The following is an 18,639-nucleotide window of genomic DNA, read 5'->3' on the forward strand; positions in this document are numbered from 1 at the left end:
TTCTCCAGCTATGGGACTATTAAGCCATTCTGATTGATTTTTCAACCATGCTGGAGCAGCTACAGGGAGTTAGGATAAGGGAGACTGTGGCCTACATAGCTGTTAAAAGTGTGGAGCTGAAAAACGCATAAATACAAATTCTAACATTAAATAAAAGGAATGGAATTGAAGATACTATTGTTCAAGTGGCAACTTACAGAAAGCTGCTATCAACACATTGGTAAGAATTTGTTTTTATTAGCTGTCACGGGACTTCTTTGTCTGTGTGGATCTATTTTAAACAGTTTTCCCCTTTCAGCACTCCCTGATAATAAGAAACTTATGTAAGTGCTCTTATTCGGAAAGACTCTTGCTTTGGTGTTCTTCTTTTGTTTTGAGAAAAGCAAAGGGCTCAGACAGTGCACTAATAGAGCTTACATACTCAAAAAGTGCAGCAGGCAGCTGAGATGACCTGCAAGGGCAGGATTAGTAGGACTGTAGACTCCACATTTCAGCTGTTTACAGATGAGCAATTAGCATCCTCCACCCAGTAGCAGCAGTATCATCTCCTCAGTAGCACTGTAAGGTAATAAAAAACCAACTAAACAAAACAAACCAAACAAACAAACAAACCCCAAACCAAAAACAAAACAAACAAACAAAAAAATTAAAAAACCACCCCAAACCAAACCTAAACCTTTCCCCCCCTTTCTTCTATTGTGACAGTAAAAACGATGTCCTCCCACACTGAGAGGGAATAGTTTGGCTTTCCCTACAAGGTACTGGGAAGGGTGTAGCCTGAAAGCACAGGTGGATCTGGGAGTGTGATTGGTGGTGTGGCTCTGCAGTAAAGGTGGGTGTGGAGAGTAGCCTGCCATACAGCTGGGGCTGCTGGAGGGGATGCCTGTGGCAAGCCTGCCAGCACAGGGTGGACAGGATGTCTCCTACTATGGGATCTTCCTGCTACTGAATCCCTTCCTGGTCTGTACCAAAACACTAAAGAACAGGTGTATTTTTCATGTTGTTTCTAAAGGTTGTATTCTAGTCTAGGGTTGGGTTTTGTGAAGTAATTTCATAGCAATCCCTTAATGTGCAAAGCTGAATCTGCTGTGACTTCTAGAAATGGGGGCTGTGATGGGATCTGGTTCTTGCTTAGAAGTTTGTTTAAAACCTGTGCAAATAGCAGTCAGGCTGCCATCAGCTGTTGATGATGTGGCAATATGTTGAGTCCTGTAGTTGCTAAAAACCATTCTATTGTAATTAAAAGTTAACCTAGAACAGCTTCCTGATAGGCTTTATAAGAAAATTAGCTGTCTTACAGTGAAGGTTGGCTAGCAAATCTTATTGTAGAATGACTTTCTGCTTTCTCTCACCTTTGGAAATAAGTTTACTTCTTAAGTCTCATAAAACATCAGTGAATAAAACACATCACTGCTCTTTATAGCAATGTTTCAAATTCAGATGAAACATTTTCTAACTTGGTTACAATTATAGGGAATGGTGGGGGAAAAAAGTGAAGACATAAAATTACACAAAGGTTTAATTCCTCAGTAGCAAGTATACATTTTACTGCTGTTTCTTCAGAAAAGCAAAAAGTAGGTGCACTTTTCTCCTAGCCTAATCAATTACATACCAAATTGACTTCTCTCTTTTTCTTGTCTTTTTTTTTTTTTTCTTTTTGTTTTGGTTTAGTTTTTTTTTGAGCCAAAGTTGTTGCTTTGGATACTGTATGCAGTTCACATAGAGTAGTCTGTGTCAGCAGGATGCAAAAATTTGGGTTGAAATGCTGCTGCCTCATTACAGATCCCAAGTCAACAATCAATAGGAAGATATATATAAAAGTTGGTAGTGAGCCACTAAGGCCTAGATTGTCAGTCTTCATCTGAGAATAAACACTTTACCCAGCACAGACACAAGTACTAGCCCTCAGATCTGTAAAGAGAGTAAGTCAGTGCTCTTCTTGTTTTCTGCTGACTATGTTATTAGCTGTTCACAGTTTGGTATCATACAGTAATGAATTACTGTAACAAAAACTTCCAAGTCATAAGCTTTTTTCCTGGACACTAATATGGTTTTGTACAATTTACGCAAAATATTATTTTTAATTTTCTGTTTCATCCCTTGTCTTAATTATAGGTTATGTTTTCATAAAACTTAATGATTCTCTGATAATTAATTTAAAATTATAATTTTGGGTATCCTGTGAAAGATGTCTGGAGGGAAAGTGTAGCACCTCATTTCCCTGAATGAGAAGATGAGAGATTAATGTACTTCTAATGGTGCAAAGCATGCTGCAATATTATTCTTAGAAATAGCAATGTGTCAAAGCATTTTTGTGACAAGTTTCAGTGTTCCATTACTGTTTTTGATAACCTCCTCTTCTTGCAATAGCATACATTGGTTGGTCTCCAATAATTTGATTTAATGCCCACTCTCTGTTTTTTTCTAGAGCAAACAATTTTCCCTGTACCCATCCTGAAGAAAAACTGTAAGGCTAAAGTACAGTGCAGACAATTAGCTCCTGATTCATTGGCATGCACAGATTGAATCTACTGCTGTTACTTTCTGTCTAGGTGTTGATTGTTTGTTTCCCCATGAAAGCTAATAATTTCTTTTTACTTGCTTTGTTAATGATGCCTATGACTGAACTTGTTATCAATTTAACCTTTGGGCATGGATGGATTAAAAAATATTATTCCCCCCCTTGTGTCCTAATGTTTTCAGTCTGTCTGTATTTAAATAGCTAAGCAATGAAACCTTAATTGTCCTCTCAAATGTGTTAATCTCCTTATTTTACTGGTTGCATACTAGATTCTCCCATGATGATGTGCATTTGAACATAGGTTATTCTGTTTTGGATCAGGGTTGAGTCCATAATTTTACTTGTGTTTTTTATATATATATATATATATATATATATATATACACACACATGTTAATTATGTTTTGTTTCCTCTGTTTATTTTTTGCTTTTAATTTCCACACCCTGGCACCCCCCCAGCCATGCAATACCCCCAAGCCTTTATAACATCATGGCTGGTCCAGTGATCCAACAACTTGAGGCTGGGGAAACAGCTAGCAGCTTCCACAGCATTCAGCCTCTTACACAGGGGCACTGTTTAAAATGAATTATTACTAGGATGCTGAGGCTAATCTGTCTAGATTTAATCAAAGGCTCCTAAACAGGAACATAAAGGTTTCTAAAGCATTTATTGTAGCCTTCAGACATGTTATTAATGAATGTTATCCCTCTTGCCTCCCTTTGTGAAGGTGAACAGCTTTTATGTAACATGGATACAACAGCTGCTGAAAGAGCTAACACTTCATAATCCTGATCATCACAGTATCAAAGTATGTGTACGGATAACACAATCTAACAAGTACATCTTTTAACAACTGTTTTTATAATTTTATTTTTTTAATGGCATTTTGGAAAATATTGCTGTTGAAACAGTTTTATTTTTTTTTCTGAGCATACTATAACTGGTGAGGCTTGTCATGCTTGGCTTTAATGCAAAAGGATAAAGGGAATCCCCCCCTCCTCATCCATGATAATCCTCAGTAGTTTTTCACTGTTGGTTTTTTCCCTTCCCCCATCTTTATTTCCTTTAATATCTCAATCCTGTTTGACAGAGTGAAAAAATGCTCTTTTGTAAAATACTGCTCCCAGTTTTGTATTTGAAAATGCACTATACTACAAGTTTTATTATTTTATACTGGGGAAAAAGCCATTGTGTTTGAGACTTTGTGTCCATCCCTTCTCCCTACTTTCTCACTGGCGAAACAAAAAATAGATGAAATACATTTGCTTTGAGTCAGTAACTTCTGTCTTCTGGTTTTCCAAGAATAGCCAAATGCTGCCATTGGCTCACTAACTGTCAGGGAGACAGTGGAGACTGAGGAATTAATGCAGCCTCTTGAAAATACCAGCCCAAATGCATGCTCATCATGAGTCATGGCTGAGTGCTTGGGTTATTTCACTCCTGCAGTTTTTCTGCAGTAGAGACCCAGAGCCACAGAAGGGGTCAGGTTGGAAGAGACCCCCATAGTGGGTCATCTGGTCCAACCTCCCTGCTCAATCAGGGACCTCCTAGAGCACGTGGTAGAGGATTGCATCCAGACATATCTTGAATATCACCTATCAGGGAGCCTCTGCAACATCTCTGGACAGTGTGTTCCAGTGTGTGGTGACCTGTACAGTAAAGAAGTTGTTCCTTGTGTCCCACTGGAACTTCCTGTGCGTTGCTGCTTGTTGCCTCTTGTCCTATTGCTTGGCACCTCAGAAGAGCCTGGGTCTTTTCTCTGACACTTTCCCTTCAGGCACTTATGGACAATGATGTAGTCCCCTCTCAGTCATCTCTTTTTGAGGCTGAACAGGCCCACTTCCCTCAACCTTTCCTGGTGAGATGCTCCAGTCCCCTCATCATCTCTGGAGCCCATAGCATTTGCAGGAAGAGGACTCACGTCCCTTCTTGAGAGCACTGTCTGAACTCTTTCCCTAATCTGTCCCTTTCTAATTAACATGTGACTTTTGGGATGGGAATGCTTAAGGGGAAAGCTTGAAAAGTCAGCACTGACGAGAAGTGATGACATATAAAAATAGGTGAATATGGAAGTCAAAATTTAAATCAGTGAGAGATTTGTGGTGCACCCATGGCCTGCTGTGTTGTTTTCTCTCTGTAAACCCTAATGGTTCTGGCTTTTCAAGTGCTGCAACCTACAACAAACCCTGTAGTGGAGACAGGCATGCCAGGGTTTGGGGACACGATGTATTGAGAGTAAACAGGGGTGGGGGCAGCTAGAGAAATGGTGAGGTTATTGCCTTGCTGTAGGGTTGGATGGAGCCTTAAAGGTGTATGCTGGACAAACTTCTTCCTGCCCTGCTGCAAGGAGAGGATGCAGCCCTTTGCCAGGAGCCAGGGCCTGGGAGAAGGGAAGAAAGGCTTGAGGGGGAAAGGAGCTCGGAGCAGGCTCTCTAGGGGTGAGCCCGGAGATGGCATGCCGTGTCAGGGACAGCGTCCCACCCAGCCGGAGTGCCTCTGCGCCAAGGCCTGCAGCATTTAGGTACAGCTTGGGCACCAGGAAGAGTTTCTTCACAGAAAGGACAATTAGACATTGCCATGGGGTGCCCAGGGCCGTGGTGGAGTCACCGCGCCTAGAGGCCTTCAAGCAAAGAATGGATGCGGTAGTGCCATGGTGTGGTTGATACGGTGGTGTTTGGTCCTAGCTTGGACTGGACGATCCCGGAGTGTTTTCCAAGCTAACCGAACAACCCCTTTCCCAGGCTGTCCCCGTGTCCCACACAGCCGCACCAGGCGGGAGCCGCGCTGGGGGCGGCGCCGAGCCGGGCCGCCAGGGGGCGCTGCGCGGGCAGGCGGGGGCGGGGCTGCGGGCCGGCCGCGCGCAGGCGCAGCGCTGCCCCCCCGGCGGCGGCGGCGGCGCGCGTCCCCTGCCGCAAGGGCCGCCGGTCCGTCGGCGGCGCGGGGGCGGGCGGGCGGCCCGGGCCCGGACATAAGATGGCGGCGGCGTTGCTGGGGCGGCGGCGGCGGCGGTTGCGGCTGTCGCGGAGCGCGGGCGGTGCGCGGCTCTGCCCGGGCTCGCAGGGCGGATAGAGCGGGGCCGGCGCGGCGGAGCGGGGCCGCCATGGGCTCCCAGGTGCTGCAGATCCTGCGCCAGGGCGTGTGGGCGGCGCTGAGCGGCGGCTGGTACCAGGACCCGCACCAGGGCGCGGGGGTCAACGCGCTGCACCTCTACCTGTGGCTCTTCCTGCTCGGCTTCCCCTTCACCCTGTACATGGTGAGCGCAGCCCCGGCCTGCGCCGGGGGTCGGCCGGCCCTTGCGGGGCCCGGAGTGGGGGAGGGCCGGGAGGGGCCGCCGCGCGCGCGCCCCCTGCCCGCGGCGCGGCCCCGGGAGCGGCCCCGGCCCCGCGGCCCGGCCCCCTCCGCTGGGAACGGGCCCCGGCCCCGCCATCGGGCCGCGGCAGCGTCGGCCCCTTCCTGGCCGTCTGTGGGTGGGCGCGATCGGGGCGCGGCGGGGCTATAGGCGCTGGCACTTTGCCTTCGTTTTTCTGTTTACTTTCCTTCAAAATTGGAAATACCTCAGGCAGCTCCCGCTGCTGAGCTCCTGGTAGGTCAGTAAAAAGCAGTTTCTGCAGGATCTGTCAGATTAAGCCAGTGTTTCTGGCTGGCAGCAGTATCGGTTTCTGACTGTGATTCTGGTGGATGTGGTTCCATAACCTAAAAGTTTTATTTGGCTGTAGTGTGGTTTGTTGGCTGGCGGTGTATCTTGATTGTGTGTTATCGACAAGAAGTTAGTCTGGCTTTTTTGTTTGTGTACGGATTTCAGTGCACTTGGTTTGCGAGAATTCCTGTCCTATATATCTTTGTGTCTGACACTTCAGTCAAAGCTGTTAAAATACTAACCTTTAAACCTAGAAACTTTCTTGACATTTGGACTTGAGAGCACATAGAAGAGAGGTGTGATCAGGTACAAGAAAAGGGGGCGGTTTCCTGTTGGCCAGTAGCTTTTTTCCCTGTGTAAGCTGTGTTTGACTTATGAAACGCTAATAGTTTACTTTGGGTTTTTCAATAGAAGAGTGTATCATAATAGTGTATTTTGACCAGTTTTATGCATATGAGGTAGAACATCATTTGCAAGATTGCCAGATGCTGTGACAACCTAAAGTAGACGCTGCCTTCTGAAAATGTAGTTAGTGAATGAAATGTTGGAGATAAAATCATATGCAAGTGCAGTTGCAGAAATTGAGAGCTCTGAGGTCAGGCAGTTGCTTTATTAAAACAATTTGTGAGGTTGCAGTATGAGACACTTCATACTAAGAAATAGCTAGTGTGGAAAAGGAGGTTACAACTCTATGGTTTTTAATTCGTATTACAGTGTCTTGAAAAAGGCAGCTCTAACGTTTTTTGTTTGAAAACTTCTGGGCTGCTGGCAGGGAAACTAAAGTTTGAGACAAATTGCATTTAAAACTGAAGTTACTTGAGAACAGCTAGATAAAACTTTTGACTTAGCAGATACTTTGTATGACAACTATGAATCTGTAGCTATTGAAAGTTCTGCACAGTACGGGAAGAGGAGACACCTTTTGGTTTCAAATATAGCTTTACAATTTTTTAAATAAAAGTACTGCTTTTGTTTTGACAGAACAGTCTGTTTAATTAGTACTGCCTTGCTGAGAAGGCTGACCACACCTCTAGGAACAGCTATATCCTGCATGCACGGGAGACTTTTGAAAGGGGACTGATCTATATTGCACCTAGGTCTTTTGACAAATGGTAAATCTGGGCCAGCATTTGAGTCTCCTGCTGCTCTTAAAACAGTAGGTAAGCTTCAGTTACCCATACAATGGTGTAAGCTTCAGTGTTGCTTAAACAGTTTTTCCTTTGTAAGGGGGAAAGACAGACAGCAGCAAGCTGCTTTGGGTTTTGTTGAGGTCAGAGAAATTCTCTTGCTTCATAGCTCTGGACAAGTTGAAGATGCAACAAGTGCCAACTTCCCTGAGAATAAGTAGGGAGATTAGTCACAAGTTAAAGGAGATTGAATCATATTTGGCCGTTTTCCCTCTTTCCACCCTCTACAGTGTAAGTGTTGTCTAGACATAAACTAAACAGGCAGAACTGTGTTGGTCATCTTAGCTCTTTAGCATCTCGTAAGCTCTTTTTCAGAGTAAAAAGCAGTAAGTGTTGCATTGCTGTAGGACATACATAAATAAGCAGAACTTGCTTTAAAAGTCTTAGGTAATTGTAATCTGAATTCTGAGCATGGCTCACTGGTGTGTAGGAGGGAGTTTCTAAGCTAGCTTCAAGTGACTTGTTGCTGGCAGACAACCTTGTGTGTTTAAAAAATCAAGGTATATAGGAAGACTGCTGACAGGTTTTATATTACTTATAAAACTTCCTTATGTAAAGAATTACAAGATCATAGCATTGCTTTTATGCATTGGATCAGCAATAACTGTAGTTATTTCCAAGTTGTTTTGCAGCAGCAAAGACAAAAGTATCCCCTAAGAACTTTGCTTGTAGCTGGCTCTCAAGCCTGAATGCATTTAGCAGTAGGCTAATCACTTTTTTCCCCCAAATGTTACTTAACCTCTAACAGGAATAAAATGCACCAGGATATAGGAATTTAGGTGCACTTACTGCTTTAAGACTTTGTTTAGTGCATCCAACATTGCTGCTCTTTTTTCCTGTGCATTTGTTTTGTTGCTCTGGTATTTTCACAATGGAATCTGGTAATGATTGTGGTCAGCAAGTAATGCCATAAATCTGTGTGTTCCTTTGTATGTGTATGCCCGTGCTGTTAGGGTTGATGGATTTAATGTGTGGTACAGACCTACTTAAAAAAACTAACATTAGAATTCAATAACCAGCCTTTCTTCCTTAGTCCCGCATCTGCCTTCTGAGCTTAAGCACGTGCAAGTGACTGTTGTACCCTGTACAATGTATGCCTAAACGTACCTATTTTGCCAATCTGGATACTTTTTCTTGTGTATACAGTTAAACTGCCCTTGTTGGAAGTGTTGCAAAATAAACATGTAAATAATGAAGGAACTGGGGTCGGGTAAGATATGCCTGCTTTAGGGAAGCAGCTTGAATCTGTGTTCTTGCATTTGTGGCTTGGCAGTACGTGTACAAAAATTCTGCTTTCTAGACTAGTTAAGTCTATCCTGTTTGTGTACTTGTATTCAGTAACAGACTCAACTGTGCTTGTTGATGTGCCTTTCTATCGTAAGAGCTGATCCCTGCTTTTACTCTGATGCAAAGTTGAAATCGAGAGAAGAAAGTGTGCTTTCTCTATGGGGAAGCCGTCCAATCACTTCGTAAAATCTAGTGGTAGAGTTGAAAAAAATACCCTGAATGCAGAGGCCAATGTGATGCATCCGTGTTGCAGGGGGGAGGGGAAAGAGAGGAGGCTGCCAAAGCACTTCCCCTAGTCGGAATGCTGTTTCAGCCCCACCACGTGTGCATGAGGGGGTGAAGTCTTGGCTCTGGCACTTGTGGAACTTTGCCAGTGACTGAAGAGGAGCCAGGACTGTACCTTGCTTGGGGTGATGGGCTCACATGTACCTACAGAACTTGTCTGTCAAAGTCGAGCTCGTTTAGTCAACAGTTCACTTAATTTCCTGACTTGTGTACATAGTTATAAAAGTAGGTCATATAAATGTAGCTTCACATGGAAGTTTTTTCCACTGAAATTTTTGAAATTGTCCTGTTTCTTAAACTGAGATGTTAAATAATTGAAATTCAATTTGTGATAGCAATCCCTGCTATGCCATATTGTTCTAAGACACTTGTGGTCTCTTGGCTACTCAAGTTTCAGTTGTGTGCTTTGAGGTTTTGGTCAAAAACTAGATAACTTGTAACTTAACTTTCTTCCAGATAATGGCAGTTCTTAAGGGCTCTTTCCATAAAAAAGAATTAAGGACAAAACTATGTCTGTTGTTTTCTGATCCTTCCTCTTTTCCAGTATAAAATTCTGGGTTCAAAATACTTTCAAGTCTTTTCACTGGATGACTTACTCCTTAATGTTTGGGTGATAACTCCTTTATGTAGGAATCTGAAGTCTAGTTTGAAGACTTAGCTGTTAAAAACACTCATAGTAATGCATTTCTTTTTTGAAAATAATCTGGAATTTTTGTTACATCTATGAGGCCTAGCTAAAGCTGGGTAATCAGATTAGGTATGCTCCATATAGTATTAGTTTCTTCGTAAGGATGTTGTATAGCCTGTGATCATTGAAGTTTTCTCTGGTTCCTGGCACATATGTCCTGGAAACATTCATTTGAGATACAGTGACCTTCTGTAGTTTGAATAGAAATATTTTAGTGCTGGAACTGATGGTGGGAGGTTTCTTTTCTATTTTGATCATTGGAATCTAGGAGTGCTTAAACTTTTTTCTGCCTACTCTTTTAGAAAAGGTATGTTGTGATACAAGTGAGCTAATCTAAGAGCTAGGAGGTTTTAGAAGAGGTGGTCCTCCTTGAGTATGCTTTCCTCCTTAACCATCTTACCTTTGTCCATATGTATATCTGGCATTTGTTGACTTGAAATATTTAAATTTGGAAAGTGACTTGTGGGAAAGGTGGTAGAAAATCAGTGTCCTTCCCTCTGCCCCCCCATATTTGAGAGAACTACTTAGCTTACCTTTAAGACTCAGAGAAATCATTTTGGGTAGGAGTTTTGTTCAGTCATTAGATAACTGAAGTTTTCAACAGAACATAATTAAAAGCACACAGTTTTTATATGGTTCTGTGTAGCTCTTTATATTGTACAAGAGCTTCTGTTGTGATGAGTGCTGTGGAGTATGTGTTCTTTTGGTGCTAATGCAAGTGAGTAGAAATGTGCAGTAAAAATGGGTGTTCTCTGAAATATTATTGCAGCTGTAGCCTTGTGGCCTACTGGTGTTGAGTAACAACTCTAGCCTGAGAGTTTTAGTGTGCTGGGCTCAATTAAAATGCTTTAGTATTTGAATTATTTTGATTTTAAGATGCAATGTAGTGGGAAATTTGTGTTCCAGTCTTGAAGGTGGTATCACATGGGATGCTGGTGAGAAACATGTCTTTGCTCAAATGTGGTAACATGCTGAGCACAGTTGGAAATGGTAATCTCACTTTAACTTGCTTTATTTTGTGGGGAGAAGACCCCAAATTTATGTTGAATGCTTCTAAGTTTAGCTTAGAAAAACAGAAGTTGCAAGTGGTTTAGCTTAAGCTGCAGTAAATTTCCTCTTGAGGCTGTGCTGCAGACAAGTTGCTGGTGCCATGGGTGGCAGTGCTGCACCACAGCATGATACTTGATGTCAAGTGTGTTCATATGGCAGACTAAGCTAGCTAGAGTGCCTTCTATTCCAAGAACATATACCCTATTCTGAGATGAGGACCTGCTCCAAATATGAAGAAGGAAAGGTAGTCAGTTACCTCAGCTTTTTAATAATTTTTCTGTGAAAACAGGAAGTGAGAAAAAAGTTTGAATTCCCTGTTAGGTTTGCTGCAAGTTACATGAGGTGTTTTGCCTTTTTTTTTCTTTTTTTTTTTTTTTTTTTTTTTTTTTTTTTTTTTTTTTTTGGTGCTTGTTCTTAAAGCTTTCCTTTGAAAGACCGGATGTGTAGATTTTGCAAGATAAACTGGATATACTGTGACCTCACTGCTGACGGAGTAGCAGGGAGAAATTGATGAGCTCTCTAGACAGAAAAGTACAGGCATATCTTTTATGGAGTAACTGTAGCTTTTGTAATCTAGCATTAGTCTGACTCTTCTGGTAATGGCTTCTGAACACTGGGTGTTCTAAAGGAGAGGAAAGTTGAAGCTGTGTGTGTGATGGGTAGCAGACTGCCTAGCAGGTACAGGAAGTTCATGCATTTTTCCAAAGTTGATAGGCTGGCCCTTGCCTGCAGGGAACCGACTGAAGTTTTTGGAAGTGGAGGCACCTAATTTCTTGAGGAAACCATTCTAGCGTGGCTTCAGGGGTTGTAGGGATGCCATGTCATTGTGGATCCTGTTTGCTTACTGATGCTGGTTTTAAGTAGCTTGGTTTCCTCTTTCTCCTCCTTAGCTGATGCCTGGTGAGTGAATCTCTGTTCATCCTGATGATGTCCAGCTCAGCATACAGAATGAAACATAGCAAACTGCAGCTTAGTTTGCCTGGCCTACTTCAAATGTTATATTTAGTGTTGACTTAACTTGTTTTGGGGGAAAGGTAGGTGTCGATGATAGTTGTCTGATGATGGAGGAATACCTTGCTGGGTTACAAAGAGTCATGGTGATCAAAGTTCCAGGGGCATCTTGAAGAGTCATAAGGGGAAAATGAGTAGAAAACAGAAAAAGGAGGCCTCTCTATTCAGCACATATGACCAGGCTGAGTCCTTGAAAATTGTTTGGCTGACTACTGTGGTTATGTTACTTAAAATCCTTCAAAGATTCAGGTGAATAGTTTTAGGTAGGAGATTGTTACATTGTGTAATGTTATGCTATGTTGTCAGCCAGTCAATTTTAAATGGCTCAAAATGTTTCTATACACTGGTTAGAGAGTCATCTCTGTGTTCTACTCTGAGGATTGTTTTGACTCTGCAGGATGTTCCGAGGGCTTTTTTATCAATGATGACTCTTCCCTTCCCATGGTCTCTAGGGAGATATGAAAATAAGCTGGAATTGTCTTTCAGCCATGAGGTCTAAAAAGACAGCTCATTTGTTCTACTAATTTACTGCATTAATGTTCAAGCTGGATATCATATGTTTAATTTTGTTTGTCACATGTCTGTGTGTATTTTTGTATTTTGGAGGTATATCTCAAACTACACCGTGAGCAGGATAAAGGATGGTGGTGCAGTGAAATACTTCACAACCTAAACTTTTGTTGCTTTTGTAAAGGAAGTTGTCATTTTTTGGATGAATAATGAGACTTAATATCTCGTTTTGTTTAAATCACTGCCTAGGGAAATGGCAAAACTTAAAAACACAAAGCATGTTTTAGAAGAATGAATGCATTGAAGTGAAATCTGAAGTTTAGCCAGTTCTTCAAACACTTCTCCTAAATAGCTGTCAGGCTGGACTTTGTCAATTACCTATTGCTGAAGTGATTGATTTTTAAAAACCTTATTTACCTCTGCAAGAGCTGCATGTGTTCCACTCTTAACTTCGAGTGGAATTTCAAATGTTGCGTTCAGGACTGAGGGGTATTTTTAATGTGGCTTCTGGCTGCCTTTCATACAGACGAACAATTTTCTTCAGAACATGTGCTGGCTACCTTTCCATGGGCGTACAATGATCTAGCACAAATCTTTGCTGCCTGTGGTCTTGCAGGTTGTGTTCTGCTGTGCAGTGTGTGGGTCACACATGCGAGCAACCTCTTTATGTAGGCAAATAGGAAACAGTTTGGCTTTTGTGACTGATCAGTGTCTTGTCATGCAGTAGTAGCTGTTGGAAGGTGACAAGTGAAGTCAAAACACCAATGCTTGGTATCTAAGCAGGTTTTCTCCCATCCAGCCATGCTGTCAAACTTGCATCAAGTTTTTCTGAAATGGACTTGGTGCTGTGTACTAGCCCTGAAATAAGATCTCACCCCATGGTTGGTTGGTTCTTCATGTGCTTAAAATCTTCCCTTCTTTTTCTACTTATAACAATTAAAAATATTTGTCTCACACATGCTAGCTCTAAGCTTCCCAGTCTAGGTCTTCCATTGCAGAAGCATTGGAAGAAGAGAGAGAGTTGTACTTGGTTCTCAAGCTTCAGTCAAACAAGTTTATTTAGTACAATGCTGTGGTGATTTAGTATCTTTGGTAGTGCAATGGTTTCTTTCTTCTGTCTTGCTAGACTTTAACATTTTTCACATGAAGATTTGCTGTAGGTCATGTAACTTTCAGAATTATCATATTTTCTTTATTGTCTCTTATTATGAGACAAACAGTTAAAATCTAGGGAGTGTTCTTATGGATATCTGACCTTGTGTTCATTAACTTTTTCTTACTCTTTTTTTGCAAGGCTCTTCCTTCTTCCATGATGATAGTAGCTGTCTACTGCCCAGTGATAGCAGCTCTCTTTATCGTTTTGAAGATGGTGAATTACCGTTTGCACAGGGCCCTGGATGAGGGAGAAATTGTGGAGAGGAATGCCAGTGAGCATATGGACAGAGGTGCAAAAACAGAACAAAGCAGTGTTTCAGCCAAGAGGAAAGACAGCAATGGGCCCAGGTAAGTTGTCTGCTGAATTTTGCATACTGCTTCAAATGACTAACAGTCCTGTCTTCATCAGCTGTGTAACTGGAATGGTGATTGAGATTAAATATTAGGGAATATAGATACAGACCTCTGTAGTTCTGAAAGATGGTTTTAAGTCTGGTCTTGAAAAGTAGACTTATTTGTGTGTTAGGTTTGAAATTATGCATTCACAGTAATTTCCTAGTACTCCCCCAAAGGACTTCAAGAGCAGTATTGAACATGCTGGAAACAATAGCATGGGAAATGTGAGCTGATTAGGTCACTAAATGTTTAATGAACATAATTAGTACAAGTAATCTAATTTCAGTAGTAGATGTAGTATTAAAAATCTAGCTGTCAAAGATCACATACTACATACTGATTCTTTTCTCACCAGGAGGAGTGTCTGATTGGGTTTGAATTTTAGTATTGCAAAACCAGGACTTGGATACAATGCTTGACTCTAGTCATAGTCTTTTCAAGGAGAATGCTATCCTGTGAATTTGGAAATTCTGGAAATGCTCTGCTCAGTAATGATGATAACGATTCTGAAGTACTGTCAAGAGGAGGTGATTCCTTTCCAGAGATCTCCTTTGTAGCCAGTGTAAAGCAATGCCAGAGATTTTCCTCCTCTGACCAGACTATTTGGAGAAAGAGCAAAAGATGACTCATCAGCAAGGCCAGCTTAACCAGTTTGATCAGACTGTGGATGTTATGAGCTCTAATATCAAAGCCTCTGCCTGCCTTAGATAATTTGAGACCATCTTAAAAGTTAAACTGTGTGAAATAAATCAACCTTGAATTGTTAGCTTTTAGAGATGACCTTTATCTTGTCTCTGAGTTTCCGGTACTAGTAGCCATGAGTAGTTTTCAAAGTGAGATGATTTGTATGCTGTCCTGACTCTTAAAAAGATTGTGTGTCTTACTAAGGAAACGTGGTTGAAAGAAGCCTCTTGAGTATGTTTATTGTGATGCCTTTAAAGAAAGGAAGTGTTAAACTGCTGCTCTTTAAAATGATAAGCCTAAAAGTAAAAGGACATTCCTGTGTATATATGGGGTAGCTTCTCATGGTTCTTGTGTGTCTTCTCAGCTCAGGTATTGTTGGCAAAAGCCATGTCTTAGATTCCTCTAAAGCTGATATACAGTAACTTCTTGTATCAATCTTTTATAAACCTGACCCATTTTCCATGATGTGTTTGGCAACTGAAGCTGCTGATTTTAATTGTGACTCTTTAGATCACCCTGTACCTTACCAACACTGTACTGAGGTATTTTGGCAGACTGCTTCCCTAATTGTATCTTAATGCTTATTCTGCTTAATAAAATTCATGGAAGTAAACTAGTGGTCTGTTCTTTCTCATGCAACCTTGGTTTAGGTGTGATGTCTCATGCATGTTTTAGGTGTGACCTTTAGGCATTTTGTCTGAGTTGTTTTTGGTAGGGCTTTTCTTTTTGTTTGGTGTTTTTGCCATGTAGCTTTTGCTTCCAAAACAGGGGTCTAAAGTTGGTAAGGGAATTTCTCCTAGAGTTGTGAATTACTTCTGGATGTTTCAGTTCTGTTTTGTCTAGGGAGCAGTTGACATGGGAGGAGATACTTCATTATAAGCATTGTGAGCTCAGAAGTAGAGGTTAGTTTAATGCTGTGTGTCCTGCTTGCCAACTAAAGTTTCATTAACTTTTATATGATCCTTGTTCCCACTTTCAGGTCTCTTAACTAGAACTGGGAACAAGGTCAATGCAGAAATTACGGAGTTACTTTTTGGTAAGTGGGATGTACAGTATACACTAATCTTTGCCTGGAAGCTTACAAGAACTCTGGGGTAGCATTCAAACCAGTAGATGGGATGTAGAATGAGTGTTTAATATTGAGCTGTAACCTTCTTAGTGAGTTAAATTGGAGGACTAATAAAAACCCAAACTGGTCTGGGAAGAGAACATGTGTGTAGGGTTTTGTGATTTTTAAACTCGGCTCCCCTAATACGAGGTGGATATAGGGGAGATCTAAGCAGAGATACCTCTAAAATATTTGCATAATACAAATATTAGTTTTGATAGCTTAGGCTACAGCATGTGATACTGAATAAATATGCATATAGTATAGTTTGCAAAGCCATCCTTGAGTTTTTACCCTGCCACATATGCAGTCACAGAGAGCACTTTAGATACAAATCTTAGTATATTTATTTGCAGGATTAAGCAGTGGTTGTGTTCAGGATTCTGTTTAGCTTCTAAGAACTGCTGTTCTTTTTTTCTGAAGATGTTTATCATCCAAGTGGTGCTTTCAGGTATCTAACAAATTATATGCTGTCGTTTGTCGGCTTGCTTGAACTGCTCATTTATCTTCAGTTAATTGTGGTTTGTGGATGGGGGTTTCTTTTCATGAAACTATGGCGTGTTTAAGCAAAGAACAACTTAGCATTTCTTTAGAAATGCCTTGTTTATTTTTTTGCTGTCCTCTTTCTAAAGCTGAAATTCTCTAGTTAATGTTTTTGAAAGAAAGTCTTAATTTAGGGAAAGGAATGTGAGTTGCTGTTTTCATACTTCAGGTGTTAGTATAGTAATGTTTGTGTGAGATTTCATGAAAGCAAGTAGAGGGGATACAGACTCCTGGTCTCATAGAAATACAGAAGAAGCAGTGGAAGCATGATCTTTGTTGTGTATCAGTGGACCCACATAAATAATTTAAAACACTTAAGTCAATCCTTCTTTTGGATATATGAATATAGCTTCTTGTCAGTGGCTGTTATGGTTCAAACTATTATAAAGTGTTCATCTGGTGATGCTTCTGTTCCTGATCTCCCTCAGCATGGGGGAACTCTAATAATGCTACATAAATTTCATGTGTACTTCTACTAAGTAAAGCTAGTAGCTGGAGAATGTTGCATCTTTGAAATATTTAGAGTCTACTTAAATATGAGCAAATAAAATTTAAAAAGGTGATCTCTAAGACTGTTGCCTTGCCTTTGCTATTTATTCTCCCTACAGTTTTCTGTGGCTGGCAGATCTGTTCTTCAATTTGGAGTTAGTTTTTATTTCTGACTATCATTAGTGACTCAAGCTTGGAAGAAGATTTCTCTTAATACTTGAATCTGTTGTGATCTAACATTTGCAGTACATGCAGTGGTTCTTATGTATTTTGACAGCAGCCTCCTGACTAGTTATCCTACTATTTTATTGGACATTAAATAATAAAACTTTTCCTCTGCTGTGTCCAGAAATCAAAGTAACTTACTTCCAATTTCCCTTTGAAGTTCTGAATGTCAGATTACTGTAGTCCATCAGCCTAAGTCAGATTTTAAATTGAATTCATGTAGACTTATGGCTTCTTCAGGCTTTTGGTTAGTCTCTGACATGCTGATGAGATACACATGCAGATAGCAATGTTCATTCGGAGTTACTAATAATTAGAAATAGTAGTTTAATTTGCTTTATGTCTTCTTTGAGTGCTTCTTTCACAGCAGTTTCTATTGCTGGATGTAATTTTTTCAGTCTTCTTGATTTGTGTAGTAACTTCACTGCAGTTATTTTGTTTGCAAACTGTAAAGTGTAACACTTGCCTAAGGAATGAAGACAGCAAACTGTAAGAAACAGATTGTAGAATTTCATATCAGGAAGGCCTGGCCATAGCACTAGTTTCAAGTAGCTCCTAAAGAACTCTGGATGTTGCAAAAGTCCAGGTACTTAGGCATACAGTGGTCGGTCCTAGAGATCTGTTTCCAGCTTCTTCCTGCAGACTTGATTTGTTGATGTTTGTTACTGGCTTTTGTTCATTCGTGTGTGCTATCACAGAATAAAGGAGCTGTGAGTAGAGTGGCGGTGATGGATTTTGTTGTTGTGTATGCTGATATCTGATGGTTCAGTTTTAGACAAAATTGCTGCCTTCTTTGGTTAACTACCTGGTTCTGTGCATGAAAGCTTATTTGCAATGACTTATTTTTCTACTTCATAGGATGTACTTCAATCACATGCAGTGTTTCTCAATGAATTGTTCAAACAGGAAAGGAATTTCATCTTTTTGTGAAAGGCATTCTTTATTACATCTTCAGTTGTTGTTGTAATGTATACTGAACTTAAACATTATGAGAATTTTTCAGTTTAGTCTTTAAATTCATGTTATGTCCTTATGTATTCTTAAAATGCCTACAGAAGGAATGCTTTGGCTGAAGCTGGTGCTGTATCTTTTAAAATAATTTTCCTTACATGCCTCAGCATAATTGATAATACTAGGTCAGAGAGGGCTCTGTAAACAGCCATCTCCAAGGGTATGCCTGTCTCATTGTTGAGCTGTAACAAAATGGTGGCTTCTCACTTCTTTTTTTTTTTTTTTAATTAGCTGGAGTTGGACCATAGTTCTTCTGCTACGTAATAGCTGGTTGTCTTTTAACTTAACTTATTTTTACTGAAGGAATATATTCCTAACTTCAAACTATCCTTTTTTTGTCACCTCTGATGTAGAAAGAATCATGTGTTTCTTATATTATCTAGGGTGATTCCTGGGGTTGTGCCTTTACACCTCTCCAAGATGACAACAGCTTAACATATGCTGCAGGATGAATCATGTGTCAGGTCCTTTAGTGTACAGACAGTTTGTTTACAATATCCTTGATTGATGTCCATGTATTTCAGAAATTATTGGAATCACAGAGTATGCTTAGATGCAAGAGACCCACCAGGATCATCAGTTCAATTCCTGGCCCTGTACAGGGCACCCTATTAAATGTTGTTCTTGTTGTGTAAGATTTTCCTGTAAGACTACTTATCTGTTAAGTAAGCCTTGCAGTGCTTCTGTCCATTTCTGTTCCCTTCTTCAGAGGGCCTTTGTCTTTGGTGTATTTGGTCTGACTGGATGAGCATTGTGCATGTGTATTTTAAGCAAAATGCTGGAATTTGATTGTTGAGAAGATGTTGCTCATGTTTGGGAGGAAGCAGAGAGGATCAGTGTCAAATTACTCT

The 18,639-nt window shown here is 40.9% G+C and overlaps 1 protein-coding gene and 1 long non-coding RNA gene across 11 annotated transcripts in view; both read left to right on the forward strand.

The window, feature by feature from the left end:
• Nucleotides 1–865: 865 nt before the first annotated feature.
• PCNX1 (pecanex 1) overlaps nt 866–18,639 on the forward strand; it is a 93,249-nt gene continuing 75,475 nt past the window's right edge. For 4 of the 10 annotated variants that reach the window (XM_064424413.1, XM_064424414.1, XM_064424415.1 and 1 more), the window contains exons 1-2: nt 5,430–5,775; nt 13,472–13,680. In XM_064424413.1, coding sequence (XP_064280483.1) covers nt 5,623–5,775; nt 13,472–13,680 — 362 coding nt within the window. In that variant the 5' untranslated portion in view covers nt 5,430–5,622. Of the gene's footprint in view, nt 987–5,428; nt 5,776–13,471; nt 13,681–15,391; nt 15,449–18,639 lie in introns of those variants that run through there. The other 6 variants (XM_064424407.1, XM_064424409.1, XM_064424408.1 and 3 more) reach the window with 4 other exon arrangements.
• Nucleotides 1,218–2,680, forward strand: LOC135303104 (uncharacterized). Its single transcript, XR_010364630.1, has 3 exons — nt 1,218–1,574; nt 1,783–1,922; nt 2,429–2,680. It is a non-coding gene; the product is annotated as an uncharacterized LOC135303104 (long non-coding RNA).

Source organism: Passer domesticus, chromosome 6, assembly GCF_036417665.1.
Source record: "Passer domesticus isolate bPasDom1 chromosome 6, bPasDom1.hap1, whole genome shotgun sequence".
NCBI lineage: Eukaryota > Metazoa > Chordata > Aves > Passeriformes > Passeridae > Passer > Passer domesticus.